Below are 19,882 nucleotides of genomic sequence, written 5' to 3' on the forward strand. Positions count from 1 at the left end.
AACGCTAATAAACATCGATAAACACTCAAAAGCGCGGCTTTTTGGACATTTTTGATCCATTGAAAAATAAAAAGCTTAAAACACTAACGCGGAAAAACACTAAAAACCACTATTGCAAAAACATTGAAAAACTCACTGCAAAGCTACTAGCGTTTTTATAATGTTATTTTAATGTCCAGTGTGCATGAGGCCTCAATGTTTGTACTACCTTAAAACTAACCAGATTCAGGCCTACCAATAAAAAGATCATGCAAGTATCAATCTGACTGGCTGCCCTTAATACCAACAGTTCTAACAACTCTGATAATTAAGGCTTAAGCTGGATACACACTATACAATTTTCTTTAAATTTCTTCCTTTAGATTTTCTAAACCTATGTAGTGGAAGGGCCTGCCCAACTGCATACAAATTCAAGGTAAATCTAAAGGAAAAAATAAATAAAAATAAAACAATAGTTGTATAGTGTGTATCAAGCTTCCTGATGAAACAGAGCTAGACCTTCCCCTTTTCTCCCACCCTGAGCCTCAAAACTGACCAAACACTAATAGGTTTGACTTGCCAATAGAAAGGAGCGGTAGGTATGACAGGGCAGATCACGCTTCAAGTAGTCAGATTCTTCATATTAGAGCTCCTTGAGATTTAGGGTGGGGGGGTCAACCGATTATCAGTGCAGCCGATATTAAGGCGGTTATAAACCTGCATATACTTTTTCTTCTTGCACCTGCAAGGCAAAAGCCATAATGAGCTAGTATGCACCGCATATTAGCTCATCATGCATGCGCACGGGAGATTTCCTTTCCGGCATGGGTCGGCGGGGCCGGCCCTTCAGCTGCGGATCCCCCTGCGCATGCGCAGCTGCAGTCAGCGGCGCATTGCGAGGGGAATATCTCCTAAACCGTACAGGTTTAGGAGATATTCTTTATACCTACAGGTAAGCCTTATCATAGGCTTACCTGTAGGCAAAAGTCAAAAAAGTGGGTTTACAATCACTAACTTTTTTTAAAGCATCGGTCACAAAACTTACCGATGTTGCACCAAGGTGATGCCTGCATCAGCAGGCATCACCCCGGTACCGTTCTTTAGAACGGACAAGTGGCTTTCTTGTAACAACAACTGAAGTAGCTCAGCAGCGGTTGCGCGATTACAAGCAGCGGGAGGGGATATTCCCTCCCCTCCATACGGGTCTCTCATCCCATCAGGAGGGCCAAGCGACCAGCACGTCCGCCGGCTGGTTGAAGACCCGAACACAGCAGATTGGCAGAAATGCAGATCAGACGTTTTAAATACTTTCAAGTGCAGAGGAGGGGTTTGGGATCTTATAGACTCCAAATCCCTGCATAAAGAGTATCTATTCTGACTATTACTGTCACAAGGAATGTTTACATTCTTTGTGACAGCAATACAGTGATAAAGTTTAAGTCTACAAAATATCAGCACCTGATATCAGCCATCAACCTGAAAGGCAGCTGAAAAATCGGTATCTTTATCAGCAATGAAAAAACGATATCGGTCGACCCCTAATTTAGGGCTCCTAGGAGTGTTCCTAAAGAGGTCTAAAAGCCCTTTTAACTGCATTTTTTCTGCAGCTTGTCCAACATGTCATAACAGATAGGTGAAAGTTTAAGGGGAGTAGGGAAAACTGTACCTTTAATCTGTGCGTTGGATCAGCACCATGGGCCAAAAGCAACTCTACCACAGCCAAATGTCCTCCAGCACAGGCAAGAGACAACACTGTGTGATCATTGTTCAGTGTTGTCCGGTTGACATTTGCGCCTAAGAGAAATAAAGAGGAGTGAATCAATCAACAGAGCAATATTAGTTTCTGTTTAAGCATTAACAAGCAGGCTGGAAAAAGTATACCAATTATAAACAAGATGCTATATCATGCTGATAACTAATACGCAGACTATTTTGCATTTTGTTTTTTAAGGTACAAGGACAAAAGGGGGAGGGAAACAACACAAACTACCCAAGTCATATAGCACATTACGTGGCATACAATTTTGATAAAATATCCAGTGTAAGGTATAGAATTTTTAATTTAACACAAGCCAACTTACATTAGACAAGTTTGCCAGTTTAGAATTATATTTATAAGGGTAAAAAGGGCTAAAAGGCCTATTCTGACTAGATGAAAAAGTATATAAAATGGCAAAATAGTGGTGAAAACAATACTGTCACTGCAGGTGCTTAGCACCTCCATACTACTTTATGTATGAGAGATCTGAACAATTGCTAGATATGAAATATCTACTGACAAAGGCTTGTATCATTTAAGAGGCTTCAAAAATAAAATTGAAACAGTAAACTTTTATAGCAAAAATTACACATAGAAAAAGAGGTAATGTGGGTGCAATTATAAACAATACCTTTACTTATGAGGAATTGAACAGTACAGACATGACCAGCTCTTGCAGCTTTCATCAAGGGGGTCCTCCCTCCTTCAGATTCATGCTCCTTAAAACAAATAGCAATACAACTTAGGAAATGTTTGAGGGTCTATTGTAATATGGACCAACGACAAAAAGAAATAGCTTACCAAGTCAGCACCAGCTTGAAGCAGCACATCTGCCACATCTGTATGCCCATTTTCACAAGCATATGTCAGGGCTGTGTCACCTGTTGCAGTTGTTGCATGAACATTAGCTCCTGCAGAACAAGAGCAGCCATTTTAATGAATACCATATAAAAAACTATGACTAAAAATTAGCAAACTTCTATCTATACAGTAATGAGACCTAGGCCCCAATGCATGACAATTAGAAGAAGCATTTATTTCCCATCAATTAAAGCAAAACTCCAACTTAGAAATTGCAATTTAAAGTGTGCATGCATGCAAACTTGTAAAACAAGGAGTCTTGCAACTTTTCCAGACAGTCTCCCTGCTGCTGTGCAATAACAGTGGAGGACCTTGGATTCTCCATGGCTATTTGGTTTCAGCTCTACAACTCATAGGACACCTCCATCTTATGCCCCTTTAGTTGTATGAGAGACAGAGATCATTGCTGCATAGACAGTGCAGACCCCATCAGTCCTTGCGAGAGAATGATTACATCAGTTTCTTCAGATGGTGGCAACCCCTCATTACCTTCTACTAATAATGCCGATTACAGACTAAGATGGCAAATGTATCATTTGAAATATGGAAAATGCAAAAGGCAACAGATTTGCATGTATGAACATTTAAGCTTGTAATTTCAGTGGATTTAAATAAAAAAAAACACACTTTAATTATGCTTTAACTATTGCTTTTATTATTAAAATAAAAAACAATTATGAAACATACCTGCTGCAAGCAGATATTTCACCAACTCTAAGTGACCCTCTTGTGCAGCTTCCATCAAAGGAGTGGAACAACCAAGCTCTATATCTGCACCAGCTTTAATAAGGAAGTCTGCTACCTCCAGAAAACCTCCACAACATGCCAAGGTGAGGGCAGTCTCTTGAGTCTCCTCTGTCTGCGCATTAATGTTTGCACCTATAAAACAATTGTAACATTAATACAACATTAAAAATCACTTGACAAATGTCAGGCTCTTTTTCACATGCAAATCTTGGTTCAGGTTTAAAACACTTACATACAATTGTTTCACATGTTATTTTTTCATTTTGACACTAGAATCAAAACTATTATTTGCAAGAGTGGAGAGCTAAACCTTTTTAAGTTTGGCTTTTGCATATATAACAGGTTGCCCTGTTAGAGCGAAAATCTTTAAGACAAAGCAAAAAAACTGGCAAGGAAAGACCAAAAAACACCAAGGAAAAAACATTTAGGCATATGCCAATTATGCTCACCTTGACCGAGTAACAGTGCAACCATTTCCTCGTGTCCTTCTCGTGCAGCTTCCATAAGAGGTGTATAGCCTTCATCATTTACCTCTTCCAGGTTAGCACCTCGCTCTATCAGCAAAGCTGCCAGTTCTACATGACCACCACAAGCCGCAAGAGTCAGAGGAGACTCAAAAGAGTCAGCAGGCATATTCACCTGGGCTCCACTGTCAAGGAGAAGTCTTGCAACCTCTACATGGCCATCCTGTGTGTGAAACACAAAAAGGAAATTGTTGACAAGCTTCTTATGGATAATAGGATTTAAGTACTCACCAAAAAAACATTTCTTGAAGTTCATTGAGGGACACAAAATCTTTAAACTGTAAGGTTATACCACAGCCTACAAGTATAGAATGGACACTGGCAAATAAAACCACTGTAGGCCCCCAGACTCGCGTCATGTGAAGTAAGGTTTCCACGCCCAATGACAGAACATGCAGGAAGTAGACCTCCTAGACTTGAGCATTATAGGAATCACAGACAGACGTCCATTTATTCATTCCTAGGCCGTGTTCAAGCCCCTGTGTATCACAATGGTCCTCATTGTAAGATTTCCCCTATATTAGTGATGTCAACCCTCCCCAAAAAAAAAAAAAAAAAAAAAATCACGCGTTTTGGATTTTCCTTTACCTTTTCCGCTTTTGATAACGATCAACATGACAAAACGAGAGAGAGTGAACTTCCCTAATGGGGGCACACAGACACCAATGAAAACTCTCCACTCCATCCAAAAAAGTTAAACGTTTTGCCTTTAGTTACACTTCAAAGCCAGAGACGGAAGCAAAATGGCGAATCGGCACTTGAGAACGTAGATTTGGGTCCAGGTTGGCATACTACATCCACCTGGATTAATCCCTTTACAGTAAAGATATTGGGAAACCCATCCCCCTTAACCCTGCGCAGCACCTCGTAAGAAGTTTTAGAAGAGGAATAGCATAGACCAATATACTGTGATCCCATTAAGCCACCAGAACCTTCAACTGCTTCTGCCTTACTATAACTAGAAAACCAATACCACCAGGGGTAGACAGCTTTTTAGCCCAAGAGCGGGAGGCAGCACAGTACTGGAGATGGAGGGAGTGAGTGCTGCCAGAGTTAACTTTTTATAATAGCAAGCTAATGATTGTTAGGACCGCCCAGTGTCCTAGTAACCAGTCACCTGCCGGCTAACTTGAAAGATTAACTGAATCAGCTCCCACCCTCTGTCAAGTATCGTGCTGCAGGGAAAGAATCGACAAAGCAGGGACATGTTCATGATCTGTTAGCTGCCAATGGACGATGGGTAGATCGAGATTGGGTATCCTCTAGCCCAGGGGTTTTCAACCAATCTTGGCCATGAACTGGTTAAAACGGTTGTAAAAATAGGATTTTTTGTACTTCCTGTAAAATCCTTTCCTCCGTCGTCCATGGACGGACGAAGCTCCATAAATCTTGGCATGCAGCTCAGTTCGTCAAAAAGCAGTACAAACTTAAAAAGGAGGGGTGGGTGCCATGTCCGTCCATGGAGTACAAAAAAAATCCTATTTTCTCTTTTCGTCCATGGACGGACACAGCTCCATAAATCTTGACAAGTGGGACGTCCGCAAGCAGTGTCAGAAAAAAACGAGGGGTGGGAACAGCAATCAAAAACAAACTTCACCCCAACTCAAACAGCCGACCTGGAAAACCTTGCGGCCAAAGGAAGCATCCGAAGATGCATTCGCATCAACCTTGTAAAATTTGGAAAAAGTGTAAACGGACGACCAAGTCGCCGCCCTACACACTGTGAAACAGACGCTTGATGTCGGAAAGCCCAGGAAGCACCAATTGCCCTGGTCGAATGCGCCATGACAGGGAAAAAAGGCGCCCACCCCTTAAGGGCCGTAGGCCTGAATGACGGTCTGCCTGATCCACGAGAAATGGTGGCCGGCGAGACAGCCAGGCCCTTCTGCGGACCAGACACCGCCACAAACAGTGAGTCGGACCTCCGGAACGTAACAGACAGGTAAACCCGCAGAGCACGTACCACGTCCAAGGAATGTAGCGCAGCCTCCTTGGAATGCGACGTTCGAGGACACAAGGACGGAAGTACAATGTCCTCATTCAGGTGAAAAGCCGGATAAAAAAAGAATGCTGCGGACATAGCACCGCTTTATCCTTGTGGAGGACCAAGTATGGAGACTTGTAAGACAAGGCCGCCAACTAAGAAACTCGTCTGACAGATGTAATGGCCACTAGAAAAGCGTCAAGAGGAATTTCTCTAAAGTTCTCAAAAGGAGAGCACCAGATTCAAATCCCACGGCGGAAGTGGTGGCATAAACGGGGGAATCACATGTCGAACCCCTTGTACAAACATACCCACCAGAGAATGGGACGCCAAGGGTGGTAGAAAGAAAACAGCCAAGGCTGAAATCCGTCCCTTAATGGTGCTTAACCTGCTGAGCGGTATTCCCGAGTCTGGCTGGGGGGAGAGGATTTCGGAACCAAAAGCCGTAACCCCGAACCAGACTCAGGATCGCCTCGCAGCGTCCACAGGCATGGTTTACTTACCTTGTCCCTGCGATGCCTCCCCGCTGTGTGATAGAGCTGTGTCTTCTCGCTCGATTCACAGAGCCTGTGTGCCGCCGAGCTTCGTTCCCTGCGACATTACGACGCACGGGGCGGAGATCGGCACCAAATTAAAAAAAGTAAACACAATACACACAGTATACTGTAATCTTATAGGATTACAGTACTGTATGAAAAAAATACACACGCCCTTTGACCCTAGTGGTCTTCCCAGTGTCCTACATGCACTTTCATATAATAAAAACTGTTCTTTCTGCCTGGAAACTGTATATTATCCATAGCAACCAAAAAGTGTCCCTTTGTGTCAAAAGTGGTTTTAGACCAGCTAAAAAGAACAGCGATAATAAATTAGAATCAGTTGCAGAATTGAGCGATAGCGATTTGTGGGGAAATTCGTCATCAAACAATAAAAGCAATGACTGCAACTGAGCAAATTTCAGTGTATCGATTAGTTGGCAGATTGTTTCGATTAATCGGATAACAGCCTTAAAAAAAAAAAATTGGGCCAATTTGTTGGGCAGATTACAAAACACAAATTGCCGCAAAAACACACTACATGCTTTTCTGCAGCTTCTCTCCATTGAAGTATATTGAACCAAAAAAAAAAGAAAAATAGCACCGCTTTGCGTTAAAAAGTCCTTGCCCTTTCCAAATACGCAGCAGCTGAAAAAAAATCATGGATGTGAATGTGTCCCATAGGAAAAAACATGTAAGTGAACTGTAGTGTGTTTCTGCAAAAAGCATAAAAAAAAAAAAAAGGTGTGAACCCAGGCCTGAGATGTTTAGTAACATAATGGGGTTAAAAAAACAAAAATAACTACAAAAAGAGCAAATAATCGCTACTGTAAGGGGTTAATTTTTTTTACTGTGGGACAGTGAAATGTAATTTACAGTAGCGATTTGCTTTTTTGTACTATAAAGGGCCAATTTATTATTTAATTTTTTAACCCCATTATGTTACTGGCCGATTAATCGATTATGAAAATTGTAATCGATTAATTTCATTATCGATTAGTTGTTTCGGCCCTATTTCAGTGTTTTTAATTTGATTATATTGAATAATTTTTATTATAATTACATTATTTGTTATAATTATTTATAGTTATAATTTATGAATGTTTTTCCAACTTTATCATACCCGGTATGTCTACTAGACTATTGTTTGGACAGATTTAAGTGAGCTATTTTTAAAAATTACAGGCCTACAATATAAAACGCCAAATTTCCATGCAAAATAATGGTACAGCTTTCAGCACCTAAAATCTGAAAGAATCATACCGCCAGGGAGGTTAAGGCAAGTTTCTGATCCACTCCACGCTGTAAAAACAGCAGGACCCTGGAAACCGAATACGTCCGTGGATGCCAGTGCATCTCTTCGCACATAGAGACGTAGGCCTTCCAAGTGCGATGGTAGATCTTCCGCGAAGAGGAGTTCCGTGCCCTCAGCATGGTTGAAATGACCAAATCAGACAGACCTCTGTCCCTTAGCACCTGGCTTTCAATAGCCATGCCATTAAAACCAACGACTGTAAAGCAGGATAAAGTATGGGACCCTGAGATAGAAGGAAACCGCCAGGGTGCATCCACCACCAGGCGCACAAGGTCAGTGTACCAGGGACGCCGGGGCCAATATGGAGCGATGAGAATCACCGGGATCCCCTCGGTCTCTACTTTGCGGAGCAGACCAGGAAGAAACTTCAGTGGGGAAAAGGCATAAATTAGCCGATACTAACCCCACAGGGCCACCAACGCGTCCAACGCATCTGTCCAGGGATCTCTGGACCTGGCCACGAACCGACACCTTGCGATTGTGTCAAGAAGCCAGGAGACCCACGTCTGGTGTGCCCCACCTCCGGCAAAGGAGCTGAAACACCTCCGGATGTAATGAATATTCCCCTTGGTCCAGCATCTGGCGACTTAGATAGTCCGCCTGCCGGTTTTCTACGCCCAGATTGTAAACGGCTGACAGAGCCGGCACGCTCCTTTCTGCCCACCGCAGGATGTGAGCGACCTCCGATGCTGCAGCCAAGCTCCTTGTTCCCCCCTGATGGACGGCATAAGCCACAGCCGTGGCGTTGTCCGACTCGATCCTGATTGGACGTCCTTGTAGCCTCTGCGACCACGAGGAGAGGCACAGCCTGGTTGCTCGAAGTTCCAGGACATTGATCAGCAGGCGGGATTCGTCCGGAGTCCAGCGACCCTGGGCCGACTGGACCCCCCCAGACTCCCCCCAACCTGTGAGGCTGGCGTCCGTCGTGGTCACAGAGTCCAATGGAAAGGAAGGAACGACTTCCCTCACTGAAGAGTCGGGGGGTTCTCAGCCACCAACTCAAAAGCCCTGACTAGGTGACTCACCTGAACCTGACGATCCAGAGACAATGGATATCTTATCCGTTTGGACAGAATCTCCTTCTGCAAGACTCGACACCCACAGTCCCCAACAGGGACTCGCAGCAGCCCTTAGGGCAGGAGGGAAAAGGTTGACATAGCAGGGAAAGTGAGGACAGGAGAACCTCTTAATCCTGGGAATGCCTAGCTGTTCCATCCCCCTGAGGCAGGAGGAACCGTAATTACCCGTCCTTGCAAGGACTTGCTAGAGCGTCCCTGACAGGCCTACAACCGATGATACGGAGTAGCTGTCGGCCCGGTCCCCTGTGAGTGACACAGCAGCAGCCCAGTCATATGTGGACCCCGGAGCATATGCTCACCGGCCACCCCAGCGCGTAGTTAAAGTCTGCTCACGCTCGATAGCCGGACTAGGGGGACAAGGATCTACAATATCCAGCAGGCAGTTGATATAAGAATCACAAAAATAAAGTAAATAAAAAAAAAAATCTTCAGGACTCTGGGCCCAAAGGGAGCCAGGTCCACCTCCTCTGCTATGCAGGAAAAAAAACTGAGTTGCTTGCTACAGGGTGAGGGGGTTATGACTGGAGGGAACGCCTTCTGGGCGGGGCTGTTCAACTCTGTTAAAGTTGCATGTTTTAAGATAACCAACATGTCTGCCTAGTCCTCTAATAGACGGAACACAACCCACTTGTCAAGATTTATGGAACTGTGTCCTTCCATGAATGAAACGAGAAAGCAGGTTTATTTATCTTCATGGATGAAGATAAAAAGCCTACTGTATTCAGCAGACCCCCAAATATTAACTTGAGCACCATCTAGATCCAGCAATGTTGCAGGAGTGTCTCGGCCGTCCAGGACACCCCTCGTTGGCTGAAACAGTGCAGCTGCTGTCAAAATTTAGTCAGCCAATGAGGAGAGAAAGGGGGCAGGTCCAGCCATGGCTCTTTGCCTGAATGGACACGGGGAGCTGCGACTCGGCTTGGGTGCCCCCATTGCCCCCGCTTGCTGTGGGGAGCACTCAACAGGGAGGGGGGCCAGAAACACCAAAGAGGGACCCAAGAAGATCAAGATCGGGGCTGCTCTGTGCAAAACCACTGCACAGGGCAGGCAAGTATAGCATGCATGTAATTTTTTTTTTTTTTAAACAAACAAGAGACTTTAGTATCACTTTAAGTTTGTTGGTGCACGCTGAAGCCAGAATGTCCCCATCAGGATTAATACTGTAATCAGTCTGTCATGTAATCAAGTGCATACCAATAATGAAACATGTGACCATAATTAAATATCTGATATTGAAATCTGATTTGGTGCACTTAAAAAAATATTAAAAAAACAAAATATCAATAATTGAAAAAAAAAACAGAAGGGTATAATCCCATCCAAATGATGAATGAAAAACAGTCCCAATTCTCAAAATCAAACAAATCCGTGATGAAAAATAAATGATGAAATATTAAGGGAATAAACCTCCAAGTGATCATGCAAGCACCCGTGCTCCGCCACCGTCCAAATAAACCGCTTACCAGAGGCAGGAGGATATCAAGCATATCATGAAGTCTGTGACCCTCCAATGGATATGCAAGATCCAATTCAGTGGGATTAGGTATGTAAATTTGACTGATTGTCTGGCCATTGAAAGATTAAATCATCTCCTGGCCGAGAGTTTGATGGGACTGCCGCCTGTTAGCGCTGCTGGACGGCTGGGAGCCATGGACCGTAGCCCTGCCCAGCAGCGTTGACAAGCGGCAGTCCCATCAAACGCTCAGCCAGGAGATGATTTAACCTTTAGTGGCCAGACCATCAGTCGAATTTATGTACCCATGTACTCACTGAATTGAATCTTGCATATCCATTGGAGGGTCACAGACTTCATATGATAGACTTGATATCCTCTTTCCTCTCTGTTAAGCGGTTTATTCAGACGGTGGCAGAAGCACGAGTGCTTATTCCCTTAATATTTCATCATCATTTATTTTTCATCACAAATGTATTTGATTTTGAGAATTGGGAAGGTTTTTCATTCATCATTTGGATGTGATTATACCCTTGTGGTTTCTTTCAATGATTTATTGATATTTTGGTTTTCTTAATATTTTTAAATGCACCAAAACAGATCTCAATATAAATTATTTAATTATGGTCACATGTTTCATTAATGGTATATGCACTCGATTACATGACGGACCGATTACAGTATTGGTTCTACACGTAGCGCAGCGTTTTACGGTTTCCTTTATCTATTTAAGTTTATCACATGATAAAGCTGCTGCTGTGTTTATTTGTTATATACAGTAAGAGCAGTATTTTCCCTATATCATCATCTGGATTACTTTAGTGATTTTGAAATATCTCAGGGAGCAGAAACCATTCTCCTGGGTCTAGGTGTTGATGGCTTTGGATTTTAAATCTACATGGCATTTTGAAAGAGATGGCATCTAAGTTTCTGCCCATGAGAGTATTAGACTTGTTTCTTTTGGGGCTGTCAGGTTTGAAGATTTAAAGAAGGCCACTGCTGTGGTATTTTCCGACTGTACTTTGGGTAACACTGTCGAAGGGAGGTCCAATGTTGCAGAGACAGTAATGGCTCTCAGTTCCAGAATGTTGATGGGGCGTTTTGACTCCTGCAGAGACCAAGTCACCTGGACACTGCCCTAGCCTGCAAGATTGGCATCCGCCATTAGCATGTACAAAGTCTTGGAAAGGAATTACTTTCCCATTTCAAGGCCAATGTGTCTGGGAGATCTTTGGTTGAATTGGGTGATCCAAGAATTGATTTGGTTTTTCAAAATCTTGATTATGCTGAACTGAAGCGGTCTTGAGTGAAATTGGCCAAAGGTAACCGACTTAAAAGATGTCACAGTTCATATTGCTATGTCTGAGTGGAATCATGTGAACATGCGACAAATTAAATTTACCTCATCCTTCGGAGACCAGATAAAAAAAGGGGAAAAAACCCAGCCAATTATAATGCCTGGCTCACACTAATGCGAGTTCATAATGAATGTGATGAATGCGTAAAAAAACAAACATTCTAAAATGTGCATGTCATCCATAAAGTCATTGTTTTCAATGACGGTTGTTTACATACATGCATTGCGATTCCTCTACGAATGTGATGCGATTTAAAAAAAGAAAAAAATCTTGTGCAAGTTTACAGCATTGCAAATTTAGTCTCCATAGATATCAATGTAAATCATTCTGGAATCGCATTGATGGTTCATATATGTGTGAATTCCACCACACTACTCTACACACAAAAACCAGGAAGTACACAGGAAGTTAAATACCTTTTTTCTTATTTTTACATTACGATTCCATTGGCTAGAACATCAAAATGGCAGATATGTCCAACTCCTAAAATTTGCAGTAAATGCGCACCTCACACAGGACAAAAAAACAAACAAAACAGAATGGCACGGCTGGGCGAATGGGTGTATATATATATATATATATATATATACACACACACGTCCACTTTAATTTGCCGCCATATATATTTTGGGGGATATTTATTATAGCAAAAACTAACATTGCCTTTGTTTCAAAAGTGTCACTTTTTGTTTATAGTGTAAAAAATAGAAAAGCCCAGAGACCTTCCTGGTTCCCTACTGCACATGCGCGAGACCAGATGCGCATCCTCACCGGTCCCTGTTGTTTTTTGGGACCTGGGCGTTTCAGAAGACAGCGGGAGAGGACAGTGTAGGCGCAGGAAGTGGAGTAGGTCACCGCAGGTCTATCTCAGGAAGTGGGAGTAAATACCTGTATTACAGGTATCTGCTCCCTTCTCTCCCCCCCCCCCCCCCAAACGTGCCAAATGCGTCACCGGAAGGGGGGGGATGGGGGAGTTTGATTCCAAAAAGTGGAAGTTCCATATTTGGGTGGAACTCCACTTTAATACTCTGTTTAACCACTTGCTTACTGGGCGCTAAAACCACCTTCCTGCTCAGACCAATTGTCGGCTTTCCGCGCTCACTCTTTGAATGACAATTGCTACACTGGTCTTGCTACACTGTACCCAAATTAAATTTTTATCACTTTTTCACCCAAATAGCGCTTTCTTTTGGAGGCATTTAATCACTGCTGGAGACACTGAAAGGCAGTACTGATCTGTGGCACTGATGAATGGCACTGTGGGCACAGAAAATGCAGCCATGGCTCTTTGTGTGGTGGGATCGATGTCCCTCTGACAAGCCGGGGATCGGCTTTTCTCTCACGCTGGAAAATAAGAGAAATAAAAACTGATTACTGATCTTCTGTTTACATCACTTGACAGCTGATCATGTGGTAAGGGGCCGGGATCGACCCCCTTACTCTGATCAGCAGAGTCCCGGTGATCACAAAGCGTGTCGCGCATGACCCGCAGACAGCACTTGCTCGGGAGGACCTCCATGGACGCCCTGCCGGCAATTAAGGCACACGCTGTAGCATTCTTTCAGCTACAGCATGCAGCAAGTAGTTAAAACACATTCCAAGTGCATCAAAACAAAAAAAAAAAAAAAGTGTAAAATCCTAATGATGGTTTCTCAATACAATAGAAAAATAAATAAAAAAACAAACAGTCGAAAAGCCTGTGTCTAGCCAGCATATTTAAAAGGGTTGTAAAGGTAGATGTTTTTTTCACCTTCACCTGGGTGGGGGAGGCAAGTGATACAGTGAGTGGCTATGGCCGCCAGCTGTATCACAGGAGCGTGCCCGCAAGGATTTTCCACAATGCTCGCTTGCATGAAGGTGTCGAGACAGCCGCCGAGGGGCCAGTGTGCAAAACAAGCTGCACAGTGGAGGCAAGTATAACAATTAATTTTTTTTTAAACAAAGCTTTAGTGTTCCTTTAAGATATGCTCTCGCTCTCTGGGAAAACAATCTATTCGTCATACTCCCTTGTAGCCACTCTTGTTTACATTACATTCCAATCATATAAGAGACTTACAGAACAAAAATAGGTCACCAGAATAAATGGTATTAAAGTAACTAAAAACTACACAGCGGCTATAAAAAAGGTATTGAAGAAAAGAAATCACCGCTCCAGGTGGGTCTGCTATGCAATCACAGGCTGGCTCAGGATACCGAGGGTGCTGGCAGTGCACTAGGCAAGCATGAAAATTAAGGGAAAGATGGATAGCCGCACTCCAAAGACCGTTGAGGTTGTCTTTATTAAACGAACAGCAAATACATCACAAGTTTACAGCAATAGAAACAAGGGAACAGACGACGCGTTTCGCACTGGGTTAGTGCTTATTCATGGCTAATGTGCAAATCCATCTTTCCCTTAATTTTCTTTTTTTTTTTCCCCCTTAATTTTCAAGCTATAAAAAGGTAGACGACTTGCTCACAAAAAAAAAAAAAAAATTATATATCTATATCTCTGATAATGTATTTCTGCAGTTACACTAGCCAAGTACACAACTTTCTGAGTCTGGATTCAAGCTTTAACCACCTCAATACAGGGCACTTTCACCCCTTCCTGCCAAAGCCACTTTTCAGCGCTGTCACGCAACACTGTACCCAAATGAAACGAAAGAGCAACAATTATGTATTATGTATTTTTCTACATATTTTTGGAAAAAAAAAATGAATAAAAAAAAAAAAAAAAAAAAAATCGCAATAAGCTTTTATTGATTCGTTTGCGCAAAAGTTATAGCGGCTACAAAATATGGGATAGATTCATAGCATTTTTTTTTTTTAAAAGCAATGGAGGTGATCAGTGATTTTTATCGTGACTGCGATATTGTGGCGGACATATCGGACACGTGACACCATTTTGGGACCATTCACATTTATACAGCGAACAGTGCTATATGCACTGATTACTTTGTCAATGTGACTGGCAGGGAAGGGGTTAATACTAGGGGACAATCAAGAGGTTAAATATGTACCCTAGGGAGTGATTCTAACTGTAGGGGGAGGGGGCCGATCGGTGTCCCTATGTACAAGGGACACACCATCGGTCTCCTCTCCCTGACAGGACGTGGATTTGTGCATTTACACACACAGCTCCACGGTCCTGCTCAGTTACTGGGCAATCGTGGGTGCCCAATGGCCATCGCGACCGCCGGGCGAGCGCATCGGGTCCCCAGTGATGCTGCAGGTACGCGCGCCGCCTAGTGGCTCGGGAAGGCGAAGACGTCATAACGTCCTCCCAGAACGAGAGGCTTATCGTCCCGCCGTCATATGACGATGGGCGGTAAGCTAATGGTTAAACAATGTCCGAAATACAGCTTTTGTACAGGTAGCAATTACTTACCATGCAAGCTTCCATTAAGGCAGTGTGCATTTCATCAGTTTTATGCTCCTGGTCTGCTCCTGCCTCCAAAAGGAATCTCACCATCTCCAAATGTCCTAGAAATTAAAAATATAAAATTTTAAGTCCAATCTTAACGGAGCAACCTAAAGGGGTGTATATTTTATGCATTCGTTTATACATACCAATTTCGTCCAGGTGGTTTTAGGACCAGTAACCTTGTGTTCCAAAAGCAAAATGAAACGAACTTTGTCCCTCAATGGTTTACTAATCAGAGAATATATACACACTCAGGCTTTAAAAAGTCTACACACCCCTGTTAAAATGTCAGGTTTCTGTGATGTAAAAATAAATAATTTCAGAACTTTATCCACCTTTATTGTGACCTATAAACTGTACAACTCAGTTGAACAACAAACTAGTTATATAGTTGCATAGGTGTGCAACCCCAGAACAAAGACTTTGTTGAAGCACCTTTTGATTTTATCACAGCACTTATGTCTTTTTGGAGTCCATCAGCATGGCACATCTTGACTTGGCAATATTTGCCCACTCTTTGCAAACACAATCCAAATCTGTCAGATTGCGAGGGCATCCTCCTGTGCACAGCCCTCTTCTAGGTCACCCCACAGATTTTCAAATGGGATTCAGGTCTGGGCTCTGACTGGGCCATTCCAAAACTTTTATCTTCTTCTGGTGAAGCCATTCCTTTGTTCATTTGGATGTATGCTTTGGGTCGTTGTCATGCTGAAAGATGAAGATGCTCTTCATGTTCATTTTTCTAGCAGAAGCCTGAAGGTTTTGTGCAAATATAGACTGGTAATTTTAACTGTTGATAATTCTCTCTACCATGACTAAGGCCCTCGTTACAGCTGAAGAAAAATGCCCCAAAAGCATGATGCTGCCACCAGCATGCTTCACTGTGGGTATGGTGTTCTATTGGTGATGTGCAGTGTTTTTGCGCCAAACTTTTTTTGAACTTATGGGCAGAAAGTTCAACCTTGGTTTCATCAGACCATAACACATTGTCCCACATGCTTTTGAGAAACTTTAGCTGTGTTTTTGCAAAAATTTAGCCGGACTTTGATGTTTTTCTTCGTAAAAAAAAGGCTTCCATCTTGCCACTTTAACCCATAGCCCAGACATAAAGAATATGGGAGATTGTTGTCACATGTACCACACCAGCCAGTACTTTCCAGATATTCCTGCAGCTCCTTTAATGTTGCTGTAAGCCTCCACAGCCTCCCTGACCAGTTTTCTTCAACTTTTCATAAATTTTGGAGGGATGTCCAGTTCTTGGTAAAGTAACTGTTGTGCCATATGTTCTCCACTTAATGACGACTGTCTTCATTGTGTTCCATGGTCTATCTAATGCCTTGGAAATTCTTTTGTACCCTTCTCCTGACTGATACCTTTCAACAATGAGATCCCTCCGATGCTTTGGAAGCTCTCTGTGGACCATGACTTTTGCTGTAGGATGCGACTAAGAAAATATGTTAGGAAAGACCTACTAGAACAGCTAAACTTTATTTGGGGTTAATCAGAGGCACTTTAAATGATGGCAGGTGTGTACGGACTCCTATTTAATATAAGTTAAATTGAGACTGGGTTAACGCTGCAGCACGGAGCAGCTCACATCAGGTGTCCAGCGCGTCCCTCTTCACCGATTCAGGACAGATTTCATTTCGAATTTTAGGCTGAATGCAGACCTATAATGGACTGGAAGATGCACAGGACACCTGTGTAATGCGTTCCAGAGATGGGTGAACTGGCTCCATAGAGAGCCGGTCACAATCGCCTGACAAGCAAATTGTATGCGGGAAAAACTGCATCCAATTCTCAATAGTGTGAACCCAGCATCCACAAAGGAGAGCGCTGCTGAGGGACCCCAGAAAAGGAAGGATCGGGCCCACTCTGCAAAACCAACTGCACAGCGGAGGCAAGTATGACATGTTTGCTTTTTAAAACCCTGAACCTTTACAACCCCTTTAATTCTGAACAGCGCTATAGCCCCAGTTATAAAAGAGGGTGTGCACACGTATGCAACCACATTATTTTACTCTTTTGTATTTTTACTTCCACCCACTAAAAGATTTCAGTTTGTTTTTCACAATCGAGTTGTACAGTTTAGTCATTTTTTTGACATCACAGAACCCTGATATTTTAACAGGGGTGTGTAGAATTGTTATATCTACTGTAGACACTCATATACCTAAAACAATTGGCAAAGGATACCAACATGTTACAACAGAATACAAATTATTCTGTACACCTGTTTTCCAATGCTATTGTATACATTGGAAAGGCATCACCAAAAAAAAAAAAAAAAAAACACATAGGAGTTACAGCAAAGAAACACGTTTAAAATTGTATAGGAGACACTGTCTGCACTGTACTCCTGCAACACAATATGGGGGTGTTTGATGTTAGGGAGGCTACTAGAAATTCTTTTTAATGAAAATTTGAAGCACAAACAAGTAGAAAAATGTAAAACCATATTTACCTTTATAGCATGCCAAAGTAAGTGCACTCTCTTTAAATTCATTGGAATGAGTATTGATTCCAGCTCCATTCTCAAGAAGGACCCTGGCCACCTCCACATGACCAGCACTTCCTGCTTCCATAAGAGGCGTGTGACCATTCTCATTGTGGTCCTCAATACTAGCACCTGATTCCAGCAGCACCTTAACAACATCTACATAGCCACCAGCACAGGCATATGTAAGTGCTGTGTTTCCTTATTGGGAAAAAAAAATAAAATTAATCCAAAATCATTTAAAGAAAACTGGAACATTTTAAATAAAAACTGAACTTATAATAAAATGGCGTACCTGTGGAGGACTGGGAGTTCACATCAGCATCGTGGGCTAGTAGCAGCTTCACAATTTCAACATGCCCCCCATTAGCAGCAGCCATCAAAGGAGTAATATCTCCTTTTATACCTCGATCTTCTACATTAGCATGCATAGCCAAAAGAACCTTAAAATATAGAATGTATTAATTAGCTATGCAATAAAAAACAAAATTTAAACCACCTCAAGGCAAGATTTTCATCCCCTTCCTGCCCAGGTATTTTTTTCAGTACAGATTCATTTTGAATGACAATCATTCAGTCATGCACCGCTGTACCCAAATATCCTATAGTCTCAGCTATCACATGGTGCCAGGGTCAATCACAGCAACCCAGTACCATGATCGGTTATCTGCTGTGTGCACTGGGTTTGGGGCGCATGAGTACATCCCTCCCAGAACACTTCTCCCAACCAGCCCTTTATTTGCAGTGGCCAGACAAGATGGTTAAAGTGATTCATACAATGTAAAAGCAGGTTTCCAAAGTTGCTAGAATAAACACATTTTTGTGTCAGAAATCATTACCTCAGCCCCCAAACCAGGACACACTAAATGGCAGTCTCAACTTTAAGGCCCGGTTTACCCTGGATGCCGATGAGAGTCCCAGCAGGGGTCCAGTGCGTCCTGGTTCACCGTTTCAGGTCCGATTTCAGCACGAAATTTGGGCTGAAACGGACCAAAAGACACACAGGGCTCCTGTGCAAATTTGCATCAGAGATATGTGAACCTGCACCATAGAGAGCTATTCACATTCTCCTGCTATTGCGGATTGGATGCAGGGATCCCGCATCCAATACCGTGAATCCGGTCTTAAAGCTAATCTGTCAAGCACATTAAACCTATGACGTAGGGTTGTCCCGATACCACTTTTTTAGGACTGAGTACAAGTACCGATACTTTTTTTCAAGTACTCGCCGATAGCGAATACCGATACTTTTTTTTAAATGTGTCCCCAAATGCAGCCATGTCCCCCCACAAATGCAGCCATGTCCCCCCACAAATGCAGCCATGTCCCCCTTACCTGCATCCCCGCTGCCGCCGACTGGTTAATACGCGCGGGGAACATTGCATAGATACTCCCCCTTGCTCGGGATTGGACAGTTCACCCGAGCAAGGGGGAGTGTCTATATGCGGCGCGAATCATTACAGCTATTCAAATGAAAGCTGTAATGTTCCCCGCCCGTATTACCCACTCGGCGGTAGCGGGGATGCGGCGTAATGGCGACGGCGTGCAAGTATTCTATTTCGGTATCGGGGGTATTTGCGGGAGTACAAGTACTCCCGCAAATACTCGGAATCGGTCCCGATACTAGTATCGTATCGGGACAACCCTACTATGAAGCACAAGAACCACAAAGCTTTTGCATTTGTTAGCCATAAAACATTTCGGTAAAACGGACACTGGTTACACTTTGAGACTAAAGTGGTTGTAAAGGCTGGAGGTCATTTACCTTCATGCATTCAGCTTGCTATTGGGGACGCTGGTCAAGGCAAGGGGGAGGAGTCAGGGGCACCAGCAGAGGACCAGAGAAAAAGGAGGAGGATAGGGGCTGCTTTGTGCAAATCCACTGCACAGAGGAAGTAGAACATGTTGACTAACCCCTTCGCACCAACCATACGCATATATGCGACCTCAGCTTTAAGGCGTTATACCGGTATGATGCCTGCAGCTGCAGACATCACCCCAATACCGGGGGTTGTCCAGAAGGGGACAACCCCCACCTCCCGCCGCTTATTCCAGGCTTCCCGTCCCACGATCCGACACTCAGCTTCAATTTCAGTCTCCAATGTAAAAACACCAAAGCAAAATTACAGAATTCAGAATCGCCATTATTGCCAATCTGAATACTTTGAAATGCAAAAGGAGGGTTTGAGTCTTTTAGACCCCCAATCCCTCCATAAAGGATGTTTATATTCCTCGCGACAGCAATAAAAGCAAAAAATAAATAGAATAAAAAAGGTAAAGCGCCTCCGTCACCGCAAGCTCACGCAGCAAAGAAACCGCATGCGCAAGTCGTGCCCGCAAATGTAAACAGTGTTTAAGTCACACATGTGAGGTGTCACCGCGAT

At 43.2% G+C, this 19,882-nt stretch overlaps 1 protein-coding gene across 9 annotated transcripts in view; it reads right to left on the reverse strand.

Moving 5' to 3' along the window:
- Positions 1–19,882, reverse strand: part of ANKRD17 (ankyrin repeat domain 17) — a 181,005-nt gene that overhangs the window by 90,660 nt on the left and 70,463 nt on the right. For all 9 annotated transcript variants that reach the window (XM_040326262.1, XM_040326280.1, XM_040326244.1 and 6 more), the window contains 8 exons: positions 17,794–17,941; positions 17,466–17,699; positions 14,966–15,060; positions 3,796–4,033; positions 3,287–3,478; positions 2,540–2,649; positions 2,370–2,457; positions 1,646–1,773 (listed from right to left, as the gene is read on the reverse strand). In XM_040326262.1, the coding sequence (XP_040182196.1) occupies positions 1,646–1,773; positions 2,370–2,457; positions 2,540–2,649; positions 3,287–3,478; positions 3,796–4,033; positions 14,966–15,060; positions 17,466–17,699; positions 17,794–17,941 (1,233 nt within the window). The remainder of the gene's footprint in view (positions 1–1,645; positions 1,774–2,369; positions 2,458–2,539; positions 2,650–3,286; positions 3,479–3,795; positions 4,034–14,965; positions 15,061–17,465; positions 17,700–17,793; positions 17,942–19,882) is intronic.

Source organism: Rana temporaria, chromosome 1, assembly GCF_905171775.1.
Source record: "Rana temporaria chromosome 1, aRanTem1.1, whole genome shotgun sequence".
Lineage (NCBI taxonomy): Eukaryota > Metazoa > Chordata > Amphibia > Anura > Ranidae > Rana > Rana temporaria.